The sequence below is a fragment of the Filobasidium floriforme genome, assembly GCF_021052385.1.
Source record: "Filobasidium floriforme strain CBS 6241 chromosome Unknown HD553scaffold_7, whole genome shotgun sequence".
NCBI lineage: Eukaryota > Fungi > Basidiomycota > Tremellomycetes > Filobasidiales > Filobasidiaceae > Filobasidium > Filobasidium floriforme.
The window spans coordinates 373,699-400,188 of NW_025763628.1; the positions used below are offsets into that span (position 1 = coordinate 373,699).

General features: G+C 51.3%; 11 protein-coding genes across 11 annotated transcripts; 3 read left to right on the forward strand and 8 right to left on the reverse strand.

The window, feature by feature from the left end:
• Positions 1-8: 8 nt before the first annotated feature.
• HD553DRAFT_282742 (protein transport protein SEC23) lies at positions 9-3,420 on the reverse strand. The gene is made up of 12 exons (XM_046178161.1): positions 3,164-3,420; positions 2,920-3,091; positions 2,553-2,847; positions 2,156-2,482; positions 1,933-2,091; positions 1,617-1,856; positions 1,096-1,552; positions 907-1,027; positions 571-838; positions 309-484; positions 206-239; positions 9-120 (listed from the first exon to the last, which is right to left on the reverse strand). Exons 1-12 carry the CDS (start codon positions 3,198-3,200, stop codon positions 97-99), a joined length of 2,310 nt encoding a protein of 769 aa, XP_046037713.1. The 5' UTR covers positions 3,201-3,420; the 3' UTR covers positions 9-96.
• Positions 3,421-4,210: 790 nt separating this feature from the next.
• On the reverse strand, positions 4,211-5,483 carry HD553DRAFT_308689 (uncharacterized protein). Its single transcript, XM_046179577.1, has 7 exons — positions 5,252-5,483; positions 5,143-5,161; positions 5,056-5,070; positions 4,857-4,978; positions 4,760-4,774; positions 4,614-4,699; positions 4,211-4,534 (listed from the first exon to the last, which is right to left on the reverse strand). Exons 1-7 carry the CDS (start codon positions 5,318-5,320, stop codon positions 4,294-4,296), a joined length of 567 nt encoding a protein of 188 aa, XP_046037714.1. The 5' UTR covers positions 5,321-5,483; the 3' UTR covers positions 4,211-4,293.
• Positions 5,484-5,655: 172 nt separating this feature from the next.
• On the forward strand, positions 5,656-7,579 carry HD553DRAFT_270534 (IPP transferase-domain-containing protein; the record flags this gene model as incomplete). The annotated part of the gene is made up of 6 exons (XM_046177667.1): positions 5,656-5,982; positions 6,075-6,583; positions 6,690-6,774; positions 6,849-7,185; positions 7,247-7,373; positions 7,432-7,579. 6 exons carry the CDS (start codon positions 5,656-5,658, stop codon positions 7,577-7,579), a joined length of 1,533 nt encoding a protein of 510 aa, XP_046037715.1.
• Positions 7,580-7,649: 70 nt separating this feature from the next.
• On the reverse strand, positions 7,650-9,451 carry HD553DRAFT_368820 (putative xylitol dehydrogenase; the record flags this gene model as incomplete). Its single annotated transcript, XM_046184143.1, has 5 exons — positions 7,650-8,171; positions 8,246-8,663; positions 8,735-9,146; positions 9,251-9,329; positions 9,395-9,451. 5 exons carry the CDS (start codon positions 9,449-9,451, stop codon positions 7,878-7,880), a joined length of 1,260 nt encoding a protein of 419 aa, XP_046037716.1. The 3' UTR covers positions 7,650-7,877.
• A 727-nt stretch (positions 9,452-10,178) lies between these two features.
• HD553DRAFT_252498 (Scramblase) lies at positions 10,179-11,383 on the forward strand (the record flags this gene model as incomplete). The annotated part of the gene is made up of 6 exons (XM_046177324.1): positions 10,179-10,273; positions 10,351-10,509; positions 10,600-10,639; positions 10,707-10,855; positions 10,925-11,007; positions 11,076-11,383. Coding segments are annotated over 6 exons (834 nt in total), but the record flags the coding sequence as incomplete, so codon positions are not given.
• A 1,617-nt stretch (positions 11,384-13,000) lies between these two features.
• On the reverse strand, positions 13,001-15,267 carry HD553DRAFT_308699 (uncharacterized protein). The gene is made up of 6 exons (XM_046179578.1): positions 14,498-15,267; positions 14,239-14,429; positions 14,105-14,178; positions 13,579-14,039; positions 13,210-13,509; positions 13,001-13,152 (listed from the first exon to the last, which is right to left on the reverse strand). Exons 1-5 carry the CDS (start codon positions 15,069-15,071, stop codon positions 13,334-13,336), a joined length of 1,476 nt encoding a protein of 491 aa, XP_046037718.1. The 5' UTR covers positions 15,072-15,267; the 3' UTR covers positions 13,001-13,152; positions 13,210-13,333.
• Positions 15,268-15,546: 279 nt separating this feature from the next.
• HD553DRAFT_204990 (P-loop containing nucleoside triphosphate hydrolase protein) lies at positions 15,547-16,202 on the reverse strand. The gene is made up of 3 exons (XM_046177119.1): positions 16,179-16,202; positions 15,904-16,103; positions 15,547-15,837 (listed from the first exon to the last, which is right to left on the reverse strand). Exons 2-3 carry the CDS (start codon positions 16,033-16,035, stop codon positions 15,646-15,648), a joined length of 324 nt encoding a protein of 107 aa, XP_046037719.1. The 5' UTR covers positions 16,036-16,103; positions 16,179-16,202; the 3' UTR covers positions 15,547-15,645.
• Positions 16,203-19,642: 3,440 nt separating this feature from the next.
• On the reverse strand, positions 19,643-20,044 carry HD553DRAFT_253031 (uncharacterized protein; the record flags this gene model as incomplete). Its single annotated transcript, XM_046177332.1, has 1 exon — positions 19,643-20,044. A coding segment is annotated over one exon (402 nt), but the record flags the coding sequence as incomplete, so codon positions are not given.
• Positions 20,045-21,214: 1,170 nt separating this feature from the next.
• Positions 21,215-22,811, reverse strand: HD553DRAFT_308702 (calmodulin). The gene is made up of 8 exons (XM_046179579.1): positions 22,626-22,811; positions 22,547-22,553; positions 22,436-22,447; positions 22,254-22,286; positions 21,985-22,082; positions 21,745-21,910; positions 21,597-21,676; positions 21,215-21,526 (listed from the first exon to the last, which is right to left on the reverse strand). The coding sequence occupies exons 1-8, from the start codon at positions 22,788-22,790 to the stop codon at positions 21,446-21,448; spliced, it is 642 nt and encodes a 213-aa protein (XP_046037721.1). The 5' UTR covers positions 22,791-22,811; the 3' UTR covers positions 21,215-21,445.
• On the forward strand, positions 22,797-24,598 carry HD553DRAFT_308706 (kinase-like domain-containing protein). Its single transcript, XM_046179580.1, has 7 exons — positions 22,797-22,924; positions 23,012-23,103; positions 23,173-23,223; positions 23,299-23,325; positions 23,407-23,812; positions 23,878-24,217; positions 24,294-24,598. Exons 2-7 carry the CDS (start codon positions 23,061-23,063, stop codon positions 24,504-24,506), a joined length of 1,080 nt encoding a protein of 359 aa, XP_046037722.1. The 5' UTR covers positions 22,797-22,924; positions 23,012-23,060; the 3' UTR covers positions 24,507-24,598.
• HD553DRAFT_331139 (uncharacterized protein) lies at positions 24,599-25,657 on the reverse strand (the record flags this gene model as incomplete). The annotated part of the gene is made up of 4 exons (XM_046182005.1): positions 24,599-25,003; positions 25,088-25,309; positions 25,390-25,516; positions 25,556-25,657. The coding sequence occupies 4 exons, from the start codon at positions 25,655-25,657 to the stop codon at positions 24,642-24,644; spliced, it is 813 nt and encodes a 270-aa protein (XP_046037723.1). The 3' UTR covers positions 24,599-24,641.
• Between the last annotated feature and the right edge of the window lie 833 nt (positions 25,658-26,490).

Sequence of the window (26,490 nt, forward strand, 5' to 3'; positions counted from 1 at the left end):
ACCATGTACCGTCTGAATCTCGTCCAATCTCTCTCTCGCATATATATATATATATATACATACATACGACAGAGGCATTCAAGGTATACGACAAGGTTAAGAAGAAGGAGCTCCGACAGCCTAAAGTCACGATCGACGATTTGGGAAAAAGAAGAACCGTCAGCCATCGGCGGTAAACGGAAATGTGACCCGCGAGCAAACTTACGAGTCGTTTCAGATGGTCGAAAAAGACTTGCAAACTATTATCGAGTCAACCATCGTATCAGCTCTATTGATATGTCATCGATCAACCCGGCCATATCGCTTACCTGACATCATCGGTAAAGATGGCCTGACCGCTAGATGCTCCGGCTCCACTGCCATACGATCCTCCAGTCATATGGGTCGTCGAAGGGTTCAATTTGGACAATAGGAATCGAGCTTGAGATCCGCCTTGATCACAAACAATGTACCTCGGGATCGGGTTGCGGTCCGTGAGCAGATCCTGTAACAAGGTGAAAAGGACATCCCAAACAGGATGAGCGATCTGTCCAACTCGAACAGGTATCATTTCCCGTGTCGGTAACGCACCTGTGCGTCCACTACGGGAGCTTCCAGTAACTCTTTAAAGTTTTCGTAGCCTTCTTGCTCTTGATATCCAGCCTTTCTCCACTGTGCGATAGTCTCGCCGTGGAAGATCAGAATGTGGAAGAAGGTATCCAGCAGAAGAATGACGTCGGGACGAATCGAGACCGAATCGAGCAAGACGGGTTGAGGCGCTTGGTCAAAGGTGTAGGACATCAGTGTCGGCTGGATCATTGTCAGCGAGTTGTTGACATCGGTGTCATTGAGGATGTGCCTAAAGGAAAGAAACGAGCGCAACATCGGTCAGACAGCCGTACTCTCCATGGAATCGAGATTGCTCACCTGTAAAAGGCCGTTTCATCGGGCGAGTTGTTGAAGACTTGCAAAAACTGGCTTCGACGGAGGTGGAACATGAACTGCGGGTAGATGCTGAATCCTTCGCTCAGCTTGAAACTTGCAGGATCTGTCGGATTTACAGGCAATAGGCAAATAAGCTACACGTCATTCGGCCGGGAGTTTTTATAAACTCACCCTCTTTGCGATAATCCGCAAACTTTTGACACAGTCGAATCAACATCCTGTCCAGCCACCTGAGTACATCGGGCGAATCGTCGATCTCGGCCTTGAACACAGCAATACGGGACATAAGCACCGCAGCAGCCTCTTGGTCGAACGATGCAGCGATGGAGGGATGCCCTCCTTCGGCAAAGGCTCTGGCCACCGTGGTTACTCGCAAGCGATACTGGCCCGACGCGTGTTGATAGTGTGTAACGAATTGTATGAGTCCATTCGCACCGGGTTGAAGAGGCTGACCAGCGGGTGTCACGACCTCGAAATATACTGCCATCGAGGATTTCGGCGTGAGGGAGCAGACCTTCCATGCCGAAGTCTGTCCTATCCCGATTTCGGTCTCGCCGACACTGGCCGACTTTTTGTTGACAGAAATGACATGTCCGATGACGCCAGAAATCTTGATCTCTTTTGTAGTCTGAGGAGCGCAGCAGAGGTAAGCGTGGCGTGCTGTACCCATACCGAAGCGAGTCTGTGCTCACAATGACATCGAAGGTTCCGTTGAAACCCATCTGGAGGTAGCCGTTGTCGTCCTTGCCTAGAGTCCTCAAGAAGCTTTGCTTGAAGATGGCCGTAGTGAAGGAGTCGGAAATCACCATGAACCCGTTGGTCGAGTTGGTAAGAGACTTCATCTCTAGCAGACCGACTTGATCGAGACAGCCGGCATAGACATCGATAGCGTGACCGTTCACCGAAGCCCTCTTGGACAATCCTTCGTAGAACTGATAACGACGCACATATCGTTGGACCGCAATTCAGTTCACGTTCCCGACCAAGCAAATCCAACGCAAGACTGACCTTGGTTGCTCTCTTGAAATGCTTTACGCTGTCCCGATCGATATCATGGTGCGATCGGATAGGCTCCCTGAGCTCCTGCCCGACGACCATCCCGGGACCTTCTGTGGCTGGTCCACCGGCGAATAACATGATTCTCGCGCCAGTATTAGGGAAGGCGGACTAGAGTGCCCAATTTGTCGAGTTCAGCTGACAATTTGTTACTGACCAAGTCAAGTCGGCTCACCTCGAGCATGCTAACGGCAACATTCATGGCAACGCCGGTACATCGCATCGGCCTCCGGTCGTTGGCGACAGGCCAGGGATCCCTCGTGAGACCTTCGATGATTTGCGTCAACTGAAACTCGCATGCCTGTACGGGCATGAGGAAGCGGCTCGCAGCGGTCTGGAAGCCTCCTCGCTGACCGGGCATTGATGGACCGGCGGCAGCGGGTCGTGCGGTGGAGGGATTAAGACCGAGCATATCCACGATCTGCTTCTGCTGATAATCCTTCGAACCTCGGAAGACGTATGACTTGGGACATTCGCCATAGGCCAGCTCGTGAACTTGAGTCTGATGCAGTCATAATGACGATCAGAGACTGACTGGCCTAACGGCCACCTATTCCATGGACTGGACTGACCATAGTACCATACGTGATCAAGCCGACCAACGCATTGGGAGGCAGCAAGCTGAGGCTGACGACAATAGTTTCCTTCAAGGCCTTCAGGTCGTCCTCGTCGAGACAGGTATCGATCACAAACAGAAAGATCGGAGGGATCTGAGCGGGTCGAGAGAGCGTGTACTCGATGGTGGTGTACTTGGGAAGGAGCTCGGCAGGCAAGTTGGTAGTGGAAATATCCTTGTAGTGTGGCGGGAAGGGGTTTCGCTGCAGACAAAAAGGACAAATCCAGAGCTTGCCTCGCACGTCGATCGAGCTGGAACATGCGGGTCGGTTGATCCATCCGTTATCAGACAGCGAACGTGACATCTAGCGTCTATCGACTGACCAGTAAGGGTTGAGAATGGCTTTGCAAGGTGCTTTGCAGGTCACGGGCTCGTATAGCACAGGAGGCAGATCTTCCCTTTCTTTCAAGGGCGTGTAGAGGGCTGCGATAGGGACCACGGTCCTGGTAGCCTCGATCCTGGAGGATGGCCACGTATTCCAGGAGAATCGAACACCTACAAAGGGTTTGAAGCAGAGATCAGCGAGCGAAGACGATTTCGAATGATCACCTAGACCAAGACGCTCACCATCTCGCTCCTCAACATCGTCAAAGTTTGGATTCATCTTGTTGGTCGCACTTTCGGCTTTGCGAGCTTCGGGATGGTTATTGTATACCGACGAGTTGGCTGTCCGCGTTGGCGTATCGGGACGGGGACCTATGAGCGATCGAGTGGTTTGGCTCTGATGGGGCGCGGTGTAATGCTCGAGTCCGGTCTGTAGCAAATAACTGCAGTCAGATGAGGCTGATACGGATCCCTTTTGCCCTTTCCGAAGAACTGTCGCTCGACCGTGTGATACGACTACTCTACTACATCATCATCCGATCATCCTTTGAGGTCACGCTGGCGACCTGCTGCTGCTGGGTGATGGTGACCGGGCGAACGCGAGTTGGGCCGAGACTCATCGTCGACCGTTACGAGGGAGGGCAGGAGAGGGTCATGGCTGGCCGTCAAGGCTTCACGGATTCTAGACCTGAATCCCACGACTTGCACACACGACAGTGTATCTATATCGGCAAGGGTGGGCTCGTACCGATGCCAGGTAGCAATAATGGCTGAGGATCTGCGTGTCGGACAGCCGTCTGCGGTGGGTCTCGCAACATGCGGACAATCTACCCGGTTCTCCTAGCTCACGCCTTACCTCTGGTTGAAACAGGAGCTCTTACAGGCGATCAAGGCGTACACCAGCCATGTGTGCTCGCTACGAATACATGGGCAGCATGTACTGGAGGGCACCTCTTACAGAGTAATCCCCGGTGCAGCTCCAGTAGTGAACGGTCAAGGTATGTTGATTCAGCTGCCTAATGTTTAAAAGCAGATCATGCACGACATCTTCAGCCTTTTGAGCTATTAATCATGATTGGCAAACGTCGGACAGTCACGACATCCGGGATGAACGACTCTGCCGGCCTCGCAATTGCCATCGCTTTAGAGGAAAAGGTCAAGCAGTTGTTAGAACAGCAAGCTGGCTACCGAAGCAACGTTTCGCCGAGCTAGTTACAATGCGCTCTGCTTCGCTAGAATCCCCTGTGGCCGTAACATGCGAACCTCTGCAGAGTGATCTAGAGCGATCGATTTATATCCAAAATAGTTCTGCTTGTACAATGCCGTCCGCGATATGGCGAGATATCACCACAATCCAAATCATTCAGGCGGGTCTAGCGGTAAGACACCATAGGCCAGTAAGCATCGGGTGCGTGGGGGATCTCGTCGCCTGGTACAGGGACCCATTTCTTTCCACCGAAAGCGGGAGGCTTGGGAGGCAAACCGCTCGCAGTCGAGGTGACCGATATGCCTCCTTCTGACGCAAAGGTGTTGGGCAGCACGGCGAGGACTTCATTCAGAGAGTGAGAAGGTCCAGACTTGATAATGTCGGTGGTGGTGGAGGGTGAGGGCAAGCTAGAAGATGATATGGCAAAATGTTAATAATTGTTCTGACGCTCAATAACCTTGCCGGCTTCAAATGACGGCTGCTCACGCTTTCTGGCCTTCAGGGGATGCCAGCAGGAGACCCGCCAGCTTTTCTTGTGAGACATAGGATGTTGCAGGGAATTGTCGGCGGAACTACGAAACGAACTGCACGTCAGATATAGCAAATCGGTGCTCAAGTCGCTGCGCGCTTACGTCTCGCTTGTAGTACTGATGAAAGAAAGGTACCAGCATGACCAAAATTCAGAATGAGCTCGTCATCCTAGTGGCCTGACTTGACAGGTTGCCTTACCGGGTTGAAAGCGATGTCACTGGCCTCGGTAGCCGGGGTGGCATAGAGCTCGGGCCTAGAAGCCGGCGCGGGGTTACGGTTCAACTCTGGGATAGGCAATCCAGACGAGATCTCGGGGTTGACTAGAATGACGGTGAACCGTATGCGATGAGTTGAATGTCCGAGGGACGAGCTCATCTAGCGGGGGAATCGGACTGACCGACAACAGCATCACCTGAGGTAAAGACGAGATCGGTCGGGCTCAGCCTCCTTGCCCTGTTGTTACCGTCTTATTTACTCTACTTACGGAACTTTTTCCAGAACCCCTGCTCTCATCGAATGCGAGGAAGAAGATATCCGGTGGCTCATCATCAGTAGAAGACTAGAAGAATTGACGGGATGTGCATCTAACTCACCTGAGGCTCGGCATGATACAGGGTGTGATCGGCGGATTTTCCAGCGCGGAGTATGATGTTGGCCCTCATGATGGTTCGATTGGCGGTACGTCTTGGATTGAAGGTATCAAGCTGCAAGGAGAGAGACAAGAGCTTTGTGTGATCTGTGAAGGTCGTTTGTACGTTTTGGCCGATTCGTGGTTGGATGTGTGGTGGTGGTCGGTCGCAGCGATGACAGATTCTAACATATCCGCGGTGCGGTCGCGAGGCGATCCGGAGGGGGTCGACCTCACAGCTGCTACTATACCTATTGCTATATGCTACCTACCTCATCGACTGGTCCCAATACCACGTATCAAGGTCTATACCATGGCCATGAACGCATGTGGAGATCACCTGGCTTTCTGAAAGCAACGACCCGTATAATGCCGACGAACGCATCTGAAGCCGGAGCTGCCGGCCTGCCGATACCCCGTAATATCGTTGCGGTGATCGGGACTACTGGCGTAGGGAAATCTCAACTGGCAGTCGACCTAGCTCGGTATCTACGATCAAATCCAACGAGTGGAAATGAAAATGCCACCGTCTTGTCGTCCGACTCGATGCAACTTTACCAAGGGTTGCCTCTCATAACCAACAAAATTACGGAAGCCGAGATGGGTGGTGTCGAGCATTGGGGCATCGATGTGGTTCGACCGGGCGAAGGCGGGTCTTGGGAAGTAGGCAAATGGTGTCAAGAAGCGCTCTCGAAAGTGCGTCCTCCTATTCGTAGTCAGCAAGCTCAAAATCAGCTATATCATGATGCCAATGCCTTGCTCCATTCAAACGGTGTTCGCTAGTAAAGGTCAATTCGCTGTCCGAGGACACTTTGCCAATCGTTTGTGGCGGAACCCACTACTACACCCAGCATTTCCTTTTCCCACCTTCTGCTCTTTCGATCGATCGGCCGGAGGGTTCCAACGCGGGCGGCCGCAGTAAAGTGCTGAATTCCAAGTGGCTACCTCCCTGCGCACTAGAAGATATCGAGAAGGAGGGCCTGATGCCATGCGATTTGAGCGCCGTCGACAGACAACTCTTGAACTCCTTCTACAATTCCGATTCAGCCTTCGCCACAAACGGCTGCCCACAGACATCGTCCTCGTCCGATGCCTCGGCTGCCAAACCTTCTGCGACGGATAGTGAGGCACAACAGCTGCTAGACATCCATCGATTATTGCAGCGAATCGATCCGCAGGAAGCGTCCCGATGGCATTGGAAAGACGGCCGCAAAGTGCGACGGGGGGTCGAGCGCTGGTGGGAGAATCGAGCGGACCAAATAACACACAAGCGAAACGACGGTGTTGATCCTGCCTCGTCGCCAGCCTCGGCGGAATCGGACAGCGGCAAAGCCAGGTAAGACGATGTCCCTCTATGAAGAGTTCGAGCCTGTCAACAAAGACTTATATGGATCATTCGTCAGATATCGCACCCTGATTCTATGGGTTTACGACGCGCCCGACATTCTCAATTCCCGCCTAGATCGACGGGTTGATTTGATGGTGCAGGTAGATGCTCATATCGCCTCACTCTGTGTGTACACGCAGCACGAACTGAAAGACACTACCTCCCATCTTTGTAGAAAGGACTGATCGAAGAAGTCATTAGCTTGCGGAATGATTCCAGTCGCATCTACGGAGCTGAAGGCTCCGCGAGTATGGAAGAAGGGATCTTTCAATCTATCGGATACAAGGAATTTGGGGCCATACCAACCAGTGACTTGACAAGCGAACATCCCCTTTTCGCTTCGGGTCTCGAACGTATGAAGCTATCTACCCGACAGTACGCGAAGAAACAGATCAAGTGGATTAAAAAGCAATTGCTACCCGCGATAATCAAAGCACGATCCATGGGGGGAGAGGTCTACATCTACGTCTTGCCAGCTGGCCGTAGCGAGAGAGGCATCGAGTTGCTACAAAGTGAGCGGAAGATTGCGCTCGTCGTCGACGGTTCCGGACGTTTATCACAGTTGTTCATTAGGCTTCCTCAAACGAACATCAATGCCGCAGGAAAGCGACACGGGACATCCGGATGCCAAAGTTTTGCTGGCTTCACTGTTCGAGTCAGCCGGGGCCTCCCCTGACAAGATGGTGCCTGGCATAGCAGAGTGAGTCGAGCAAGACTCGTTGCTCACCGATGCTCCATATTGATACTAGATCGTGTAGACGGCAGGTCATCAATGCTCGACGGGACTGTCCAATCTGTTCACAGCCGGACGCGCCCGTTTCTATTGGCGTATCGGAATGGAATGCTCATGTTGGTTCGAGGAGTCATCGAAGGCAAGTTCGACTCTGCCCCTACTGCATCGAATAATCGTCGGTGCTCATCAGAACGCTCGTACAGGGCAAAGATCAAGAGGGAAACACCCGAAGGCGCCAAGTTCATGAACACCGGCTCGAGCCGCAAAGCACGTCGGAAGGCACTATTGCAAGAGTGGTCGTCTGCTCAGAACGGCCAAGGAGATGCAAGCGATTCTGAAGGCGACTTGTCATTCGAGATTACGCCAGCATCGGACCGTAACTGACAACGAGCAGGGTAAAATAGTCCATGCATCATATATATGGTACAACAACGCAGTAGGCTAGATGTCTCAAGGCGACGCGGTGCTCTGTCAGGTTCGCTTGCCAATCATAACTTTGACAACCATTTCGCCATTGGCACCTTTACCTCTGGCCACGTCGGCAAACGCCGCTTCTGCTTGATCCAGCGGATATCTCTGTGTCACCATCTTTTCCACGTTGGGCAGCAGCCCGGAACCCAGCAAGGCCAGCGCTGCGGGGTATACGTTTGCGTATCGGAAGACTCCCATGATGTCGACCTCTCGGATCAATGAAGGCCCGGTTGGGAGCAACATGGCGGAGGTTCCCATCCCGATGTACATTGCCTTTCCTCCCGCTCGAGCGGCCTGACATGTTATGAATCGCAAACAAACGATCAGCGTTCCAGACAAGCTGACGAAGTTCGAGCCGGACGACTCACGTATACGGCCATCTGCATGCAACTCTCGACACCCGTGCATTCAAAGACGATGTCGAAACCCTCGTCCAGGTCTTCGACCCCAGTGACGATATCGTCTGCCTTGAGTCCTTCCCACGACTTTTTGCCGGCGGCCATGGCGTCGGCGCCTGATACGCGAGGTCCCCGCTCGAGACAATGCGTTCCTGTGGCCCAGCCGTTCTCTTTGGCAAAGTCCAGTCGAGACTGGTCGATGTCGACGGCGATCGTGGTGGTCGCACCTTGAGCTCGCGCCAGCGCGAGGGCGAGCAGACCGACTGCGCCCGCTCCGAGTACCAGGACCCTATCACCCGCACGGAGACCTGAACGTCGAATGGCGTGCAAGACGACGCAGAGCGGTTCTGCCAAAGCGGCCGCCTCGAAGGAGCACCCATCCGGGAGTCTACAGCAAAGCATCAACGGCAGGGCGTAAGACGGGAGGACGACTGCGTCCGGAAACTCGATGCGACTTACTTGTGAAGGAGGCTGACCGGGTGGTTCATTTGGTCCTGGAGCGTTCCATCGACGTGGGGATGGGACTTGGCAGAACTGCAGAAACGCATGTTCTGTTGAGACGCAAATCGGGGCCAAGGGCGAGCCAAGTTTAGCCAAACGTCAAAGTCAAGTCCATGACACCTCAGGGCAAGACTCGCCTTGCACAAGTTGTAGCGACCTTCCTTGCACATCCTGCATCCTCCACAGTTGTGACCGCACTCAATGGCGACGCGGTCGCCCACCTTGAGCCTGGATTGACTGTTGGCGTTCTTCGAGGTAGGCGAGGCGGGCTCGGGTCCCACCGCGGTGACGATGCCTCCCGCTTCGTGTCCCAATACAAGAGGATCGATGATCTTGAAGTCACCGTTCGCCCCGTGAAGGTAGTAGTGTACTGGCCAGGTCGAGGGGACAGGCGAGATATAACAGGAGAGCAAATGACCGGTAAGCTCGTGATGCGGCATGAAACTGGGCGATCGCTCCCCAAGCGACGCTCACGGTCACTCCCGCAGATTCCGGTCATTTCGATGGCCACGGTAGCTTCTCCTTCACCCGGTGCGACGGGGTCCCGCTCTTCCTGTATACCCGAGCCCGTATCAGATCTTTCGCGTTTGTTGGGGTTGCAAGTGTCGATCGACTCACGAGGCGGAGGTCTTTGGGGCCATGGCAGCGAATGCTAACGATCTTTCCTGACGCCATTATCGATCTGTTCTCAAAGTTATGCAGTGAAGCGGGTCCGTTATAGTTGTTATCTTCAGGGTCGATAGAAGTATGCGATGTGTGTGTGTGTTTGCATCAACGAGCCTCCTTGTATATATTCTCCCTCGGTCCATGGATGCTCCCCTGCGCTCCCCTCCGGTCCGAAGTTCCCGATTCCCCTCTTCACAAGATCCGCGTCGCCCCCTCCCTCGTTGCCGTCTTTAGCCGAAGCTCCGAGGGGAGGAAGGGAAACGTCATCTTACGGCAAGACGGCGGCCTACCTCTCTGTCTCTCTCTCTCTCTCTCTCTCTGTCCTCTTTGCTGCTTTGCATGAATTGCATGTTCATCATCTCTCTCTGCAAGTGTGTGTGCATGGGAAAACGTCTCAGCATCGGCTATCTCTACAAACCGAATCACTAGCATGCCGCCGAGATTACCTCGACCTCTCACGAGTCTTGGCCGACTAGGTCAGGTCAATGCGTCGGCTTCGTCTTCGTCATCATCATCGTCCTTGCCCTCCGTCGTACAATGTCGACAGTACGCAGGCCCACGAACCTCGAGATCGTTCCGCAGGACTAGGAAAGAGGTGGAAGATAGACCAAGCTTGGCTCGCCCCGCGAGAACAACCGAGACCGATCTACCCAGTGTGCCCTACATCCATCGTCCGTTCGAGGCGAGTCCCTTCCCAAACGATGCTGTCTCGCCACTCGCCAGCAGCGGCTTGTTGCGTCCGGTCTCCATCCAGAATGACCCCAAGGGAATCCTCAAGGAAACCGATGGTGCTATGCGCCTCTTGTCAAACAGCGCCCTAGTCATCGTTCGGTGAGACGACTCGTAGCGAAGTAAAGTACCCATGGTTCACCTTCGAAAGCTCACGTCCACCCTCGCGACCTCGATAGACAGCTCGAGATGCTCAACGTGTTCATGGGATTCGAGCAGGCAAATCGTTACGCCATCATGACGGTCCAAGGCGAACATGTCGGTTACCTAGCCGAGGAGGACCAAGGTATGCTCGGCACAATGTCTCGTCAAGTACTGCGCACACACAGGCCCTTCAGGTGAGCGAAGCCTCGTTCCCCCTCTGCATCGGATGATTTCGAGAGGGTATCATACCGACGTCCTTTTTCGCCTCTCGGCATAACTACCAGAGCGGTTATCATGGACCGTGAAGGTATTCCTGTGCTTTGGGTCAGTCGCGCCGGAACCCCGACCAGGACCCATATTGACTCCTCATCAAGTTCTTTTTGTGGTGCAGATACGCCGTCCATTCGCTCTCATCAATTCGCGGATGTATGTGCATGCCCAGGAATCACAGCTGGACGGATCCCATGACAGTAGCATGATCGTAGGCGAAGTTCAACAGGAATGGCACCCTTGGCGTCGCAAATACAACGTTTTCAAAAAGTAGATGCCTCGCTACGAATAGCTCTTCCATAGATTTCCGCTGATCGACCTTTCTTTTGTTTGGTATAGTCGGGAAGATACCTACAAGCAATTCAGCAAGGTCGATAGCGGGCTTTGGGCCTGGCAGTTCCTTATGAAGAACGCGCAAGACAGTGAGCCTATCGACCATTAGCTTGGCGTCATCGACCGAACTTATAGCGAGTCACTCGATGTGTCGCAGATGTGATCGCCTCTATCGACCGGAATTTTTCAGGATTGGCACGAGAATTGTTCACAGACACTGGTCAATACGTCATCCGGTTCGACGCTGTACAAGAGGAACTCGGGTTACCCATCACGGCCCCAATGTCTCCAGACAGCCGTGATGTGTCGCAGGAAGCGCCTCGTCAAGCTACCGACTTGACCCTCGACGAAAGAGCCATGTGCTTGGCACTCGCCTGTAACATCGATATTGACTACTTCAGCCGGATGGGAAGGGGCGGCATGGGCTTCCCGATGTTCATGTGGGGAGGTGGCTCGAGTGAATTGCAACGTGACATGGGTACCGGTGCTGCTGTCGGCACCGCGGCGGGTATGGGTGATGGCGAAGGGGCGGAAGAGGCGCCTCTGGACACGCCATCAGAAGAGTCGTGGTGGTCGCAAGCCGAAACCCCAGACGATGTATTCGAGGACCCGTTCTAGCGAGCGGGCACACACCAGCTCTGTGAGGGTTATAGATAATACTAAATTACAAAACACTTCGCAATAGAACGCGATCTGATGTCTTGTTAGCGCGCGATCTTCACTTTCGAGGCGAAACCACGACGTTGTCATATCGAATGTTATGCCTCGATTCGAGCACATTGATACCATAGATACGTTCCCCTTCCCGATTATCTCTAAGGTAGACAGCGCCTAGAAGGATCACTCGAATACGCCGACTTCCTTCCCGTCATTGATGCTGATGCAAATCAATCGTCGATTTGGCCGACCGTTGAGCGTGAAGCCTTGAGATTTTGACATCGTTTGCTCCAACTTGCTAGCCCGCTCGATTAGATCATGCAATTCGAGTGGTACCTCGGCCTGACAAACATACCGAAATGAGTATAAGCGGGATCAGAATAAGCGTCTTTAGACTCACGTCTGCATCGATGCCTTGCTCAACGATGCTGGCCACTTGATCCAACAGAGGCGAACTGAGCGGTTCCGAATCAATGGCTATCGAATCTAGCCGTACGGACGCCAGATATCGAGCTATCGGATTAGTTAGCTCAGTATGAAAATCAGTGAGGCAAGTCGTCCGGTTCTCAAAGACCTACTGTATTGTAGATTTGTTCTGGTTTCGATGGTCAAGACGATCTCGTCATCGTCGAAAAAGTCCAGCTCCACCGGTCGCATCTCGTCAGAGAAGCGGCTGACGTGTTGATAAACCGGTCCTTCCGAATTCTCGCTGGTCCAAACGTACACTGTAAAAGGCCTTCAGTCATCAGTCCGCTAAGCTGTCACGTGGCCGTCCTACTCACGGCGAGAAATGTGTGGTAGCATTAGGAAGCCGCGCATTTTCTTAGCAGCAGCAGATACTCGTTTCAGCCACCTTGCCGCGATCGGTCCTCGCGGCTTGGGTCGACTCACATTTTGCTGAGTGTATCTGAGGGAAAAACGACCACCCTTGGCGGTCACAGAGATCTCCAGTTGTTCAGATGCACTCATTGGTCGCTCCTTATCAGCTTTGATCGCCCCCCTAAATATCCCGGCCAGGTCATGGACAAGAACGTCGGCGATGCTCCAAAGGGTCCTATCCGACGGCGGTCTCTCTTCGTCAGGTACCCCTTCTCGTTCGTGATCACTAAGACCGTCTACCGTATTGACGTCTTCAGCAATCCTTTTCCTGCGCTGATGCAAGACTTGGGCCAAGTTTGGACACACGGGTTCCCTTGGAAGCAAAGGCCGTGGCCAATCGACATCCAGCTGTTGCTCGATCGTAAGGAAAAAGGTGGCAGAAGGAGGTGCGGGAAAGATGGATAGATAGTCACACACGGCCAAGACGTCGTAAACAGCAGGAGGGACCGATTCCTCCTCGTTCGGACCAGCAGCAGCTCGAGCAATCTCTGGGATCATGGCGGTGTATGAGTGAAATATTTTTCGCCCTCAAATAGCCTGACTGACCATATTTGAGCCATCTTGCAAATTCACGGAAACGCTTGGCTTCTTCGCCCAGTACGACATCAAGGTCAGCCGCTCTGATAGCCATATATTTCGCCCATCTCAAGGATTTCTTGAGACGAGCGATGTCCAAGTTCAAATTCTTCGACTCGGATCTTTGTAGCGCAAACGTTAAGCTTTCCATGTTCATTGGATCATCCTTGCAGACTCACGCTGCAGACATTCCTATTAGAGATTCTATCACTAGGATAATCCTTTCGCAAGCCGGTACTATGCTGTAGTTGATCGTGTCTTGTATCCGAGTTACAGCCGAGCGCTGCGTAGCCTCCCAAGCACTTAGAGTCTACAGAGGTCCGCTTTAGACCTAAAATTGACGAGGGGGCTGGAGTACAGAGACGAGAAACACTGTACCTTGTCTGTGATCCTGCCTCCCAAGAACTGAGCTACTGCTTCGCCCGAACGTCCAGTCATCAAAAGCCGCGTGAGGTCCGCATGTGCCGCCTTGAACTTTGCTACCATGTTATTGTACGGTCTGTCAGACTACATTGCGATGCAAAATTCGAAAGTCTCGATCAACTCACTACCATGGTTCCTGGCAGCGTCTCCTAATTCGTCCAGCCATCGCACGCGCTCTTTATCGATGTCGTCTCTCCAGATGCCTTGACAGGTTTGTATGCCTTGTAAGACGGTGTTCAGGTAGGTTTTTGTAGCGGTGCTAGCATCGGCCACTTTGATCTCGTCGGCTGTGAGTCTGGTACTTGATGTGCGTACGCTTCTGCTGGATTGCCCTGTGTCGCGCTCCAGTAGCATCCTGTTGAAGCTTACTTGGCGTGTTTCCGGCACATATGGCAAAGGAAAGGCACCGCCTATGAAGCTAACTCCAACGCCGTTCGTCCCAGCGAGAGCCGGTACGCACAGAAGCTTCGTACTGACAACCCCTTTGCAGCAAGCCGGGAAAGAAGCCAATACAGGATGGTATGGTGGATGAGCTGACGCAGGCTTCGTCACTACTGTAGACCTATTATGATTGAGTGTGGTGTGCCTAGGTTACGCAATAGGAAATGGAATCAGGTTGGCACCTACTAGAAAGCGACAAGAGATACTCACCCTGCTGGAAGGTATTCATCTACACGGTCGGGTTCTGGAAGAGACTCCAGCATATCCCTCAGCCTGTCTCGCGTCTAAACAATCGAGTCGTGTGAGGATGAGCTGCACTCGACACGGAGCTGCACGGTGCTTACCTCTATCACGGAAAGTTGGCTTGACCAAAACATCTCGACGGGCGAATCGAAGCCAGGGCTATTCTCTAGTCTTATGTACGAGACGTCCACGGTGCTGCCGTCTTGAAGAGAGAGGTGGACCAGCTTCAATAACGAAGAGTCATCGGAGCGGACCTTTGGGTTGCACGACAGAAGGACCGATAGGAGCGTGCCTACACACTCGAAATCAGCCTATGCACAACTATACGAGGAAAAACCCAAGCAAAAGCGATAAACATGCCTTCGTCGTTCCATGTCATACCAAGGAGCTGCTTCCCGATCACATCTACCTCCCATATTGGCGGCGTCACGGAGGGGCCCGCTGCATCATTGGCTGAGTCATCTGCAATGGATCGCCAGAGACCAAGACATATGCCTCCTGCCGTCTCGTCTTCGTCCTCTTGTATCTCGAGACCCTTTCCCTTGAATTTGGTCATCACCTTGCGCTTCATGACGGGCATCATGGGAGCTCGTCGTCCAAACAAAGGTTGCGCGAGTTTGGCCATTTGTCGTTTTGTCATATCTGTTGCGGTTAAATTTCGATGGAGTACGACGAGATCCTTGGTAGGATTGAGAGCAGCACGATGCAAGTCGAACGCATGAGCAAGGTGGATAGTGTTCGTACGAATGAACGCATCCTGTTGAATCTTTTCCTCAAGGGTCATCGTAAAGGTATAGTAATTGCCGGACCCCAAGCTGAGAAGCTGAGAAGGCTCTTTTGCGAGACTCAGGTCTATCGGAAGGGTATTCTCTAGATTCAGCCTAGAGGTCTTCGGCTTGTAATCTCCGGGAACAGCTCGGTGTCTCGTAGGCATCGCAGGATTGACGTGTTAGATCAAAATGAGGTCAAGCATCGTGCAAAGAGTCGGGGTTTGTTGATCTTGTTGATCTTGTCGCAAGTCGCGGACATGCCCGCGAGTGCCATTGACGACGCGAGGGCCGGCGCTGGAGAAGCCAGCGGGACGACCAGTGTGTGACGAGAGAGAGAGGGAGTTTGCCATCAAGATCCAGTACATCCCAGCTAAAGACTACAAGAATGTGAAAGAGTTGAGCTGGGTTTTGAACGAATACAAGCTGTTGAGTGAACTTGATGGCATCACTTCCCAACCTCTGTTGTCTACCACTACTGTTATCATGTATATCTTGTACTAGTTTCTTTCACCCATGAGATGGGCGTCAGGTGTTTCGGTGTTTTGCGTTGTTAGCAATTTGTGAAGTCGCGTCAGTTATGCCAATTTTCACAAAGTCCATTGTTTGATTCTAGAGCCGGCCCTGGGCAAAAATTGATAGAAAGGCAATTGTCATAAGAACAATCACATAAGTACAAATACAATGATCGAGAACGAAACACACAAACAGAAACGTAAAAGAGACCACAAACTACTAAGACTAATACAATTCAACCATCCGACTATATACCACGTTCTTAACCTTCCGTTCCAATCCATATCTAGAATCCTCCAATAGCACCGTTAATCTTCCAGGATGAGTCGCTCTTGAGAAAGCGACATATAATTGACCGTGTCCAAAGACCGGTGATGAAAGGTCAATCCCTACATTGTCAAGAGACTGACCTTGCGCCTATAATCCACATCAATTCAATCAGCTCTCAACTTCGTATTTTCAATTCACCCAACTGTAACTTACTTTGTTAATTGTCAAAGCAAATGCCAACCTGACTGGAAACTGTAATCTCCGTAACTTGACAGGTAAGGTCTTGGTCACGGTGTCCAAGGCTATCCGAGGGATTAATACTGTCTTTCCACGATGATCACCCATTAAGATCCTGGCTTGAAGACACCTTCGTCCAACTTGCAAGAGTAGCAAGCGAGTCCCATTGCAAAGGCCTGCCGCAGCATCAAGGTTCCTCAAAAGAATGATAGGTGCGCCGACCTTCAACCGAAGATCATGCAACGGCAGGCCTGGAAATGTAAGGGAGTTCAAATACTCCGGTGGGAATCCTAATCCGTCGGCCAATTCCTCTCCATCCGTTATTACACAGTCAGCACTCCTCAAACTATGTTCGTTGCCTGGCAGCAGATCCAATACTGCTTGGTTGGCAGCATCAACTGAGTCGTTCCGTGCTGCTAAGATGGCCCGCCCGCCAAAGTAATCTGATTGCTGATCCAGACTTTGACCTCCGATTTGAGCCACTTGAGGGAATATGTTGCTGATTAGTGCTGGAAGACCTTGAGTTGGACTCAAAGTCCTTATGTACTGTGGCAACTCGACATGCCCCGCTTCGGTGTTCAGTTGCCCTCGTCCAAGCTGCTTGAGCCAATCTGCATATTGAGTCATTATAACCCGCTCCTCCGGTAATAGTCCTTGTGATTGTAATCTCATGTTAGTCTCCAATCGGAGTACGCTAACATCGTGCCAAAGCGCGCTTGAGGGAAGTGTAGCGCCAACGATTTCCCCTTCGCTGGCATTAGGTATGATGGGCAGAGTTTGAGCCCAGTCGCCACCAAAGACGGTTGTAACACCGCCAAAAGGCCTTGGATCATCCCGCAAATCCTGTAATGATCGAGAGACAGCTTCTGCTGTATAGCGATGCTGCATAGGCGCTTCATCCCAGATTATCAGCGAAGCTTGTTTAAACAGTTCTGCTAGTTCACCCTGTTTGCTGATTGATAGCACCGTGTCGCTTCCACACTCAAGAGGAATCTTGAAGCGAGAATGAGCCGTCCGTCCACCTCGAAGTAGTAGGGCCGCAATACCTGAGCTAGCGACTGCCAGGGCTATTCCGTGATTCTGCCTGACACCCGCTAACATTGAATTCTCCACAAATGTCTTTCCCGTTCCACCTGGACCCTGTAAGAAGAATAGCCCGGATTCCCCCTCGACAGCTGCCATGACTGCATTGTAAGCAGATCGCTGATCCAGGTTGAATGCGGCAAGGGCAAAATCTGTTGCGGCCTGCATTTCAACTTGGTTATAGCCCAATTCCTCTTGAACCAACCTTCCCGCTTCATCAAAGACCGCCTCAGGTGAAGGAACGGGTAATCCCAACTCGGCCAAAGTTTTGTCATGGCGGGAAAAGACTTTCTGCAAGTCCAATAAGCAGAAATCCTTGATCTGCACATCGTTAGGATTCGCAATGTGGAACCGGTTGATGAGTTGATGGCGACAGTCGTCTGTAAGACTTGCAAAATGCCTTTCAAAGAGAGCTCCGACTTCTGCTGGTGAATTGTGTAGAACGATCATGGCAAATAGATGGCGCAATTGACTGCCAGTTTGAAAGGTTGCTGCTTCCGTTAAGCAGATATCGAATTCTTCATCAGATTCCAAGAGACCTCTGGCTATGCAAGCGGCTTTGAATGTGGGATGAATGACCCCATCAAAGGTTCTGAGATGTTCCCAAGACTTAGGGCTATGCACCGTGTTTAAGAGGATCCTGAGGTAATACCTTTCGCCCTCCCGAGGTTGAGCAAAGTAAACTCTTCCGATAGAGTAATCTCGCTGACGTGCCTTCCATTGTTTTTTACCTACATCCCAAACCAAGTGTTCTGGCGCCAGAGGATAAGTAATATTGGCGGTGGTATCAGGGTTGGCAGCGCAGTATTCAAAGAACTTGGTCAACATGGTACCGGATAGCATGGCGCCATCTTGCATCTAACAACTCAATATGGAATCAGTCTCACAACTTTAGTAATGTATTCATATCACATAGACTGACTTGAGGTATTCCCGCTTCAGGCTGGAATAGGACTTGCTGTTGATTTGGCAAGTGGACTTGTAATCGCATGACTGGTGGAGAATGCTTATGCATGTTATTACTGAGCAGCCGCCACATGGCTTCAGGTGGTGAGACATAGCGGCTGTCAACATATTCCCTCGTTTCATCCCTTGGTTGAGGTTCCTCTACGGGTCCCATCGTGACGGTAATCCGATCATGCCCTTTGTAGACATATTTGTAGATGTATTTTACGCAATGGATTCCTGTTGTTACCTCGACGTTGATATGGCAGTTGAAACGTCTGCTGAGGTAAGGGCTATAGGGCACAACAGTGTCGTTGCGTAGTTCGAATTCCCTACCGCCTGCCATGGTCCGTTTGACAGATCTGCCGTTGTTGCGCCGTCGGTAATGAGGGTACCCGTCCTCGGCCATAAGAGTCTCGTCCCGGAAACTCTTTGGGTACTTTTTAGTACATTTTCCATCTTTCATGCAAGGTGCTGAAGGGAATTCCAGGCCGCATGGACCGTGTAACATGCAAGAGGCCACTACTGCGTGTCCTACAGGATCCGTCTCAGGGTCAGGTAACTCGGCACAGACCAACCTATCAACATCTTCCGTAGTCCTTGGACGGTCTGTTGGATCCATAATGAGAAGAGTGTGCGCATGCGGCAGGCCGCGCTTTTGAAACTCGATCACTTGCACATATCCAATGCACCTTCCCAATACGCCTTGCTTCAAGATCTCTTGATTGATTGCGTCCAGTTTCAGGGCAAAGACCCTGGCAACCAAATCAGGTCGGTCGGTAGCTGTCTGACCTGGTAACAGTTCCCGTTGTATTTCCTCCCACCGAGAATTGCAAGTGATAGTAATGAAGAGGCTAGGTGCACCTAATTTACGCACCAACGCCATTGCATCCTGAAAGAGTTGAGCCATGTGACGATTACCACCAACGAATGAGGATGGCAGGATGACCTGCCGGCCAATGTGTTCAGCAGATAAGCCAGTGTTGACCGCATCTGCCAAACCTTGATAGGTTTCTGCTCGGATAGTTGCTTGATTTGTCCGAACAAAGCGTAGTCGGTTGGCCTCAACCGTAACCCACATGTCCAGGGTATATTCCTGAAACAGTCTGCCCATATAGAAAAGCACTCCCGTTTGTTGAGGTCGTGTGTGGATGTGCCATTGAAAGAACTGCAGCTGGCTGACACGGGTCGAACCTCCCCGTCCCCGTTGGTCGCGTCCGGTAATCACTTCACCTTCTGAATCTTCACCTCGAATAGCGTCTCCAGCAGTTTGATTGGCAGCGAAAGGAATTCCATCATGCCATCCATCTTCACCACGGAGGTGGATTAAAGGGTAACGCAATGGGAAATACATGCGGCTGAGTTCATTCAGCCGTTTAAGGAATCCACCCTTGTATTGGATCACAATATCTCTGCCGTATCCTGCAGATTCATCGTCATTGGGCATGACCAAGGCGACTTCACTGATGGTGGGCAAGTTGTAGCGCCGCACATCAGTTCCTTCCCTCTGTACAGCTCGGAGCCTGAAGGCTAGTGCGTCTGGCTGAGCCTGATACCGATCAGCGGCACTTTTGAACGTTCGGGCATAAGGGTTATTGGTGTTAAGCCATGATTGTAATTGCCTGATGATTTCCTGCTGTATTCCCGTTCCACCAAAATGATTCATCCGTTGTGTGACTGCAGAGTCATCATCCAAGGTATAGATCTGAGCAAAGCGTGCGGGCTGATGAGGGTCCGGTAAGATGGATCCAATTTTGTGTACTAATTCCCCACTAATGCGAAGATTATAGATCCCCTGCGGTCCCCAAGTAGTGGCGTCTGCGTTGATCCCTAGCGATGTGAAGGATAGGACGTTATTGATGTGCCTCAGGTTGTCTATGAAAGCTTTGGACTGAGGATGATCCCTCTTGAGCAATGAGTCAAGCAAAGGGAAGTCGACATCGACACCAATTGATGGTAAGGTCACTTTGCCCGATGTGCAGCAGTTGCCAAATACTGGATTACGTTTGCTTGATCTGGTGAGGCGTTCCTCCATGAAATGTAGAGCATGGCAATGGGGACATTCTACCTCAATACTGCCCAAAGAATGTACTCCGTGGTCACCACCATTCAGTCGGTCAAGTGTTGGCCGATAAGTGAGATCAGGTGATTCCACATTTTCAGCATGTATGGTTTGGCTAGCCTGACCATCAGCAGGTGCTGGTTGTCTTTCTCTGTTGCGACGCTGCTGTTGTCCTAGTTGTCTGTTAAGACGTATTCTGGCTGCTCTATCCTCTAAACTTTCCCCAAGAATAGGAGCCCTTGACCGCCTTTGCGCAGGCATGGCTCGTGATAATAGTAATTGTTTGAGTTGGGACGGACTCAAGCAAGTGAAGTGTTGTGCGTGTGTGACTGCTACTGGTGATAGTAATAGAGTGATAGAGTAATAGAGTAATAGAGTAATAGAGTAGTAGTATAGAGCGAAGTGTTTGTGCTCTAGGTTGTGCGTTGATTTAATTGTTTGTACGTTTACGTTGTCTGATTGCTAATGCTTAGCGTTTAGACGGCAAGGATGGTTTGTTTGTGTGCCAACTGCAGCTTTAGCAGAGCTGATAGTAGTGATAGCTTATAGCAGTGGTCTTTGCTAGTGCACGTATGGCTAAGTTGATTGTTTGGCAATATCGACGTTTTCGCTTATATCTTCGTTTCTCGGCTATTAGACCACATAGGGAAGTGTACTCTGTACTCTCTTCCCTATAAGGATGCTAGGCAGAGGTCCGACGCGACCCAAATATCATTAATCCATAAAAATTAATTTTATATGACATTTTTGAAAGACATTTTTGTATGGGCTCAGGCTCGTTTTCGACCCAACTGCAACTTTGCCAGCCAAATCGTCTCGATATTGGGTCAGGTTTTGTAACAGTGTTTCGTAACATTTGTTATAGACTCTACATAACACTTATGAGTTGAACTTGGACGTGTCAACAGACTAATGCAATTAAACGTGTCGTAAACGTAAAATGGACAACTTGCAAGGGTCAATCATAAGTATCATCATTAGTGTTCATGATTGATCAACAGTAGTACAACCCCATCACGACTATAGTGCTAGTCCCCTTACAACATGATACACGTTCTTATTAGCAAAGTTACAAAAACGTCAGAATTTTTAACAATCAAAATGCGCAAAATCAAAAACCAAAATGCGCAAAATCCCCTAGATCAAGGCAAAAAGAATTCCCCAACCCTGGGATTGAACACTGGTCATAAAGTGCACTTTGTCTTTTCCGTCCTTTATTATATATATATAATATCATCCTACGGATTGGAGACTTGTCGTACCTGGTAATCTCGATTGCGCACAGCATTCCATGTCATGAGAGTAAGACTATTTACATCGAATATTCCAACCGAAAAAAAAATAAAAGCATGACCACTATGGCGGTGTCTTGCTGTACCAAGCGAGCGGACGGCAGCGCCGCGAGCGATTACTGCGAAAGCTTTCGATTTAGCCATAATGGTGTCGCTTTTGTGTGAAAATCCGATCACTCACCTTTTGCATCATCATCTTGACAAATTCCGCATAGTTCTGACGGGAAACGCAGGAGCTTTTGTAAGGGAGAGAGTCGCGACGTCGAGATGGAAATAGGTCAACTCACGATCTGGCCGTCGCCATCTTGGTCAGCTTCTCGGATCATCTCGTCGACTTCCTCATCGGTAAGTTTCTCTCCAAGGTTGGCTGAACAGGGCAAGGCGGGCTTCCGGTCAACCTCGTATCATCTCAAGTCTGCCTCTCGAGGAACGTACTCATCACGTGGCGCAATTCTGCTGCACTAATCTGACCATTATTGTCCTTGTCAAACACTTTGAAGGCTTCCATGATCTCTTCCTCCGAGTCGGTGTCCTTCATTTTTCGCGCCATCATGGTCAAGAACTCGGGGAAATCGATCGAGTTGTTGCCGTCGGCATCGACCTGAACGTAGCATCCGACGACAATAAGCATCTTTGACCCTGTCTGCCTAGATGTAAGTACCAAGCTAGACTTGCCTCGTTTACCATCTCTTGCAATTCGGCCTCGGTTGGGTTCTGTCCCAATGACCGCATGACAGTGCCCAGCTCTTTCGAGGTGATGATACCGTCGCCATCTGTCGGGGCGATCGCCGATATGGATTCCAGGGATCATTAGACAGAGGATTCGGGGCACCGTGCGGTTGAAGCATGTTGCCAAGATGAGGGCCGTTGCGCAGGGTGAGGTGGACACACGAGACGTGTCAGCGAATTCTAGGAAAGCACATGCATGACCGGCCGAGACTGACCCTTGTCGAACAGGGAGAAAGCCTCCTTGAACTCTACACCGACGGGATTGAAACATTGACCGGTAGCATGCCGAGGATCACATGTATGCAAGGTTGCACGGTATTGCGGTCACGTTGAGGGAGACAATGCAAACTTGATCAGATCGAAAACGAAAATACGGCCTCGGGTTGTATTGACGTACCCGCGATTTGATCTGAATGGGAGCGCAAAGATCAAAAGTAAGACAGTACGGACAAGTCAGCGGATCGGACCGGATTTCAGTGATGGCTAGTAACCTTCCGGGACTATGCACCTTCAGTCTATCACGCCGAGAATCATTTCGTCAATAATCGTTGGGTTCATTGTGTGATTTCCTGGAAGCGGCTGCTTACCAATTGATCAGCCATTATTAGAATAGGTCGGACGGAGTAGTGGACAAGAATATACAGATGAAATGTTGGGTAGAGGCGTAGAGGTGTGTACGACTGACGTCGATAGTATATAACTAGTATATAGTATAGTGTAGCTCTCTGATAGCGACATGCAACATGCAACATGACGCGGGGGCATGAGATCGTCGTTCGCAGCAGCAACAGGAATACAGGAATATACATATTTGCATGTTTGACACGTCATCGTCATCAATTCAATGATATCGGACATCTGGCTCGCAGTCTCGGAAGCTGAATTGCTACCGGGACGAGAGGGCAAGCAAGGTCACGATTCAGTTCTCTCTCATCTCATGCAACTCAAGTCTTTTCTCGATCGTAGCACTCACTACATGGTCGTCGTCACTCGGATAACAGTCGGCGCCCGGAAATGTACACATGAATCTGGCCGATCAGGAAAACGCCGCGGCCAGGGCCCGTTGTGAGCAGCTACAGACGCTGACAGGGAGATGGCGAACTGATTCTCGAGCCAAACCGTTGCTCTTGCCAGGGGTCAAGGAGACAAAGATCGGAGAAGGTACCTACGCCAATGTATACAAAGGTAAGTAGTATCAATTTGCCGTTCAAATCATTCGTCAAACTTGACGAGCCTTGGACGCCTGATTTATCAACGTAGGCTACGACGTAAAGACCGGCCAGAAGAGTGAGTTGGTGCTTTGCTCTTCTCGGTCTCGTCTGGTATCCCGATTGAGACTCACGGAAATTTTCGTCGGTTCATTTTCAGTTGCTATCAAAAAGATCAAGGCAGGAGCATTCAAGGATGGTATCGACATCTCCGCCATCCGGGAGATCAAGTTCTTGCGAGAGCTCTCCCATCCCAATGTTATCGCTCTGCTTGGAACGTACTCGAAAGCCCAATCCCTCTCTTTGGTACTGGAATATCTGGATACCGACCTCGAAGCGGTCATCAAAGACAAGACGCTCGTCTTCAAGCCCGGGGATGTCAAGAGTTGGATGGCCATGAGTCTTCGCGGCTTGGACTTTTGCCATTCGAGGGGGGTCCTCCATCGTGATCTCAAACCGAATAACTTGTTGATCAGCAGCAAGGGCGAGTTGAAGATTGCCGATTTCGGTCTGGCCAGGGAAACGGGCGATGTAGATAGCCGCATGACGTGCCAAGTCGTCACTCGGTGAGTCCACAACTAGTTGTATATCTTGATGATCCGGACAGCGTGTTGACCGAGACGAAACGCAGTTGGTACCGACCTCCCGAGCTACTCTGGGGCTCGCGGTCCTACTCGTACGGTATCGACATGTGGTCGATCGGTACCATTTTCATCGAACTCGTTTTGCGCAAGCCGTTCCTGCCAGGGGACTCGGACATGGACCAACTGAAAAAGATCATTACCGTCCTCGGTACACCTACCGAGGAAGAATGGCCGGGTCACAAGCTCCTACCCGACTACGTCAACATCGGCGAAGAGAGCCGAGGGCAGCGGTGGACACCGTGGATTATGAGCGTCGGCAAAGTAGGGGTGGAATTGATCAAGGAGATGCTACGCTATGATCCTTTAAAGCGCATTTCGGCCAAGAGCGTAAGTATGGTGGCCATGTTGTCATAACAGCTACTGCCTGCAACTGAACATAAATGCTTGCCGTTTCTGCGACCAGGCTCTCTACCATCAATTCTTCCTGGACGATCCGAGGCCGACGGCGCCGATCAAACTTCCCAAGCCGACAGCCGAGCTCGTACCACGCGCTATGGCTCCCGACGAAACTGAAGGGAAACCAGAACTCAAAACGGCAGGCGGAGGCGTCAAACGAAAGGCGGAAAGCCCAGACCCGTTTGGTGATGTGAAAAAAGTCGCCAGACGATTATTCTAGCGATATCCGTCGTGACGAATAAGACTGCTCGCATCGGTGCAATGTACAAGAAGATACCCCATGTATCGTTATATCCAGAATCGCGAAATGGTATCGTGTCGTAAAAACTTGACGGCGAGTTGTAGCACGATCTCACTAGAACAGGCCGTCGAGGACTCCCTGCAGGGCCTTTGAGCCGTCGGCGGCGGCAGCACCCGGCTTGTTCTGGCCCGCAGACTTTGCAGCCGAACCCATAGCGAGATCTCTCTGTCGGTACTTGCGCTTCGCCTTGTCGCTACCAACGTCCCCGGAAGATGCCGTGGTAGTAGATTCGCCCGTGACCTTTTTCTGCTTTTTCTGCGCGGGACCTGCCGATTCTTCCCCTTGCTCGAGCTTTTTAGCTCTCCGCTTGTCCAAGACTCGAGCTAGCTCGACGTTGCGAAGATATTCAGTCTGTTCCGTCTTGGATTGAGAGAGCGATTGACGCAGACGAGCTTGATGGGCTTGTCGTTCGTATGCTGACGAGTGAAAGGGTCGCACATAGAAAAGGCTCGGCCTCAGCGAGATGCACAAGACAGGACTACGCACCGCGTCCCACTCACCGACCTGCTCCCCGAGCATCTCCCACTTGAAACCGCTCAAGTATCGCATCGTCCAGATATCATCCCTCCACCTATCCCCCTTTTTCCCTCCGATCAGTTGAGCGTTCAACATGGGAGCGACCGTCTTGGCGATCCGCTTGTCCATGAACTCTAGCCAAGCCTCTGTAAAGTTGGCCGACTGGTGTTTCTTTGGCTGCGGTTTCGTCGTGGATTCGGTCGGAGCTGTAGTTTCAGGCAAGCGTCGTTGCCTACAGTCAGCCTCGAGACAGTCTCGCCACTTACATCGGTCTATTGACGCTTACCATCTTTTCGCTGAGCGTAGACCCGACCGATATCGCCGTACGAGCTCATGAGGTGCTTGACCTTCTGGGGTGTCATGCCGGGAGGTAATCTCGAGATATAGATGATCCCGGGGGTGGGCTTGTTCGACTTTTTCGGTTTGGAAGTGCTCAATACTCTTCGCCTCACGGGACTTGCTTCAGCGATGGGCGAGTCGGATAGAGGTTCCTGCGACCGTTGGCGGGGTGAGGAAGGACCGGCCGATTGTCGGTCATGGTCGTCGTCCATCATTTGGGTAATAACAAAGTTGAGGTTGGTACAGCACGGCAAGAGTGATCGTCAAGTCTGTTCTGCCGGTCGTACAGTCTCAAAGGAGGTAGAGTAAATTGCGAAAAGTTTTGGAAAGAACGTCGGTTTTTGGATTCTCATCAACACCTTCTTGCTTCTTACTACTCATCATCTTTTGCTTCCGCCTTCCCGGATGTGTCTTCCTGACATTTTTCTTTGCGCTTTGCCCCTCGAGATCAGGTCGCTTACGTAACGGGACGTCGCCCTCCGGTTCGGTCGTGCCCGAGCGGTGGGTCGTGGGTGGATCCATAGGTTTCACTCCGATCACTCCTTTCTCGACGATCACGATCATCATATCATCATCAGTCCCACAAGTCGTGTGATCGTGTGCGCTTGACCGGTGAGACATGAGACACGGTAGACAATCGCGTGTTTCAGCGTTTTGCCACCAATCGATAACAGATTACGTGCAGCAGTACAGCGACGCAACGACGCAGCGGCGTGGTCTAGGTACTCGTAGGTGTGTGGTATACTCGTATCAGACCTTTGTCTTCTACGCGAATCGAATTGCGCCCGAGGGGATCTCGCAACAAAAGCATTCGAATAGCAGTTCCTATAGAGCGATACACGACTTCGAAGCGCACTGACGGTGAAAGATTGTGTACAAGATCATCGAGCGAGTGACGTATTTACTGCTGTGGCTGTAGTGGAGTAGATCGGTACGTCCTTGGCAATTCGACCACGGGATCAAAAGATTAAGAAAGAGGGATTCGCCTCTCTCTGTCGCTGGATCTGAACAAACCGAGCGGGGGATCTGGTGAGATGTGAGACAATGA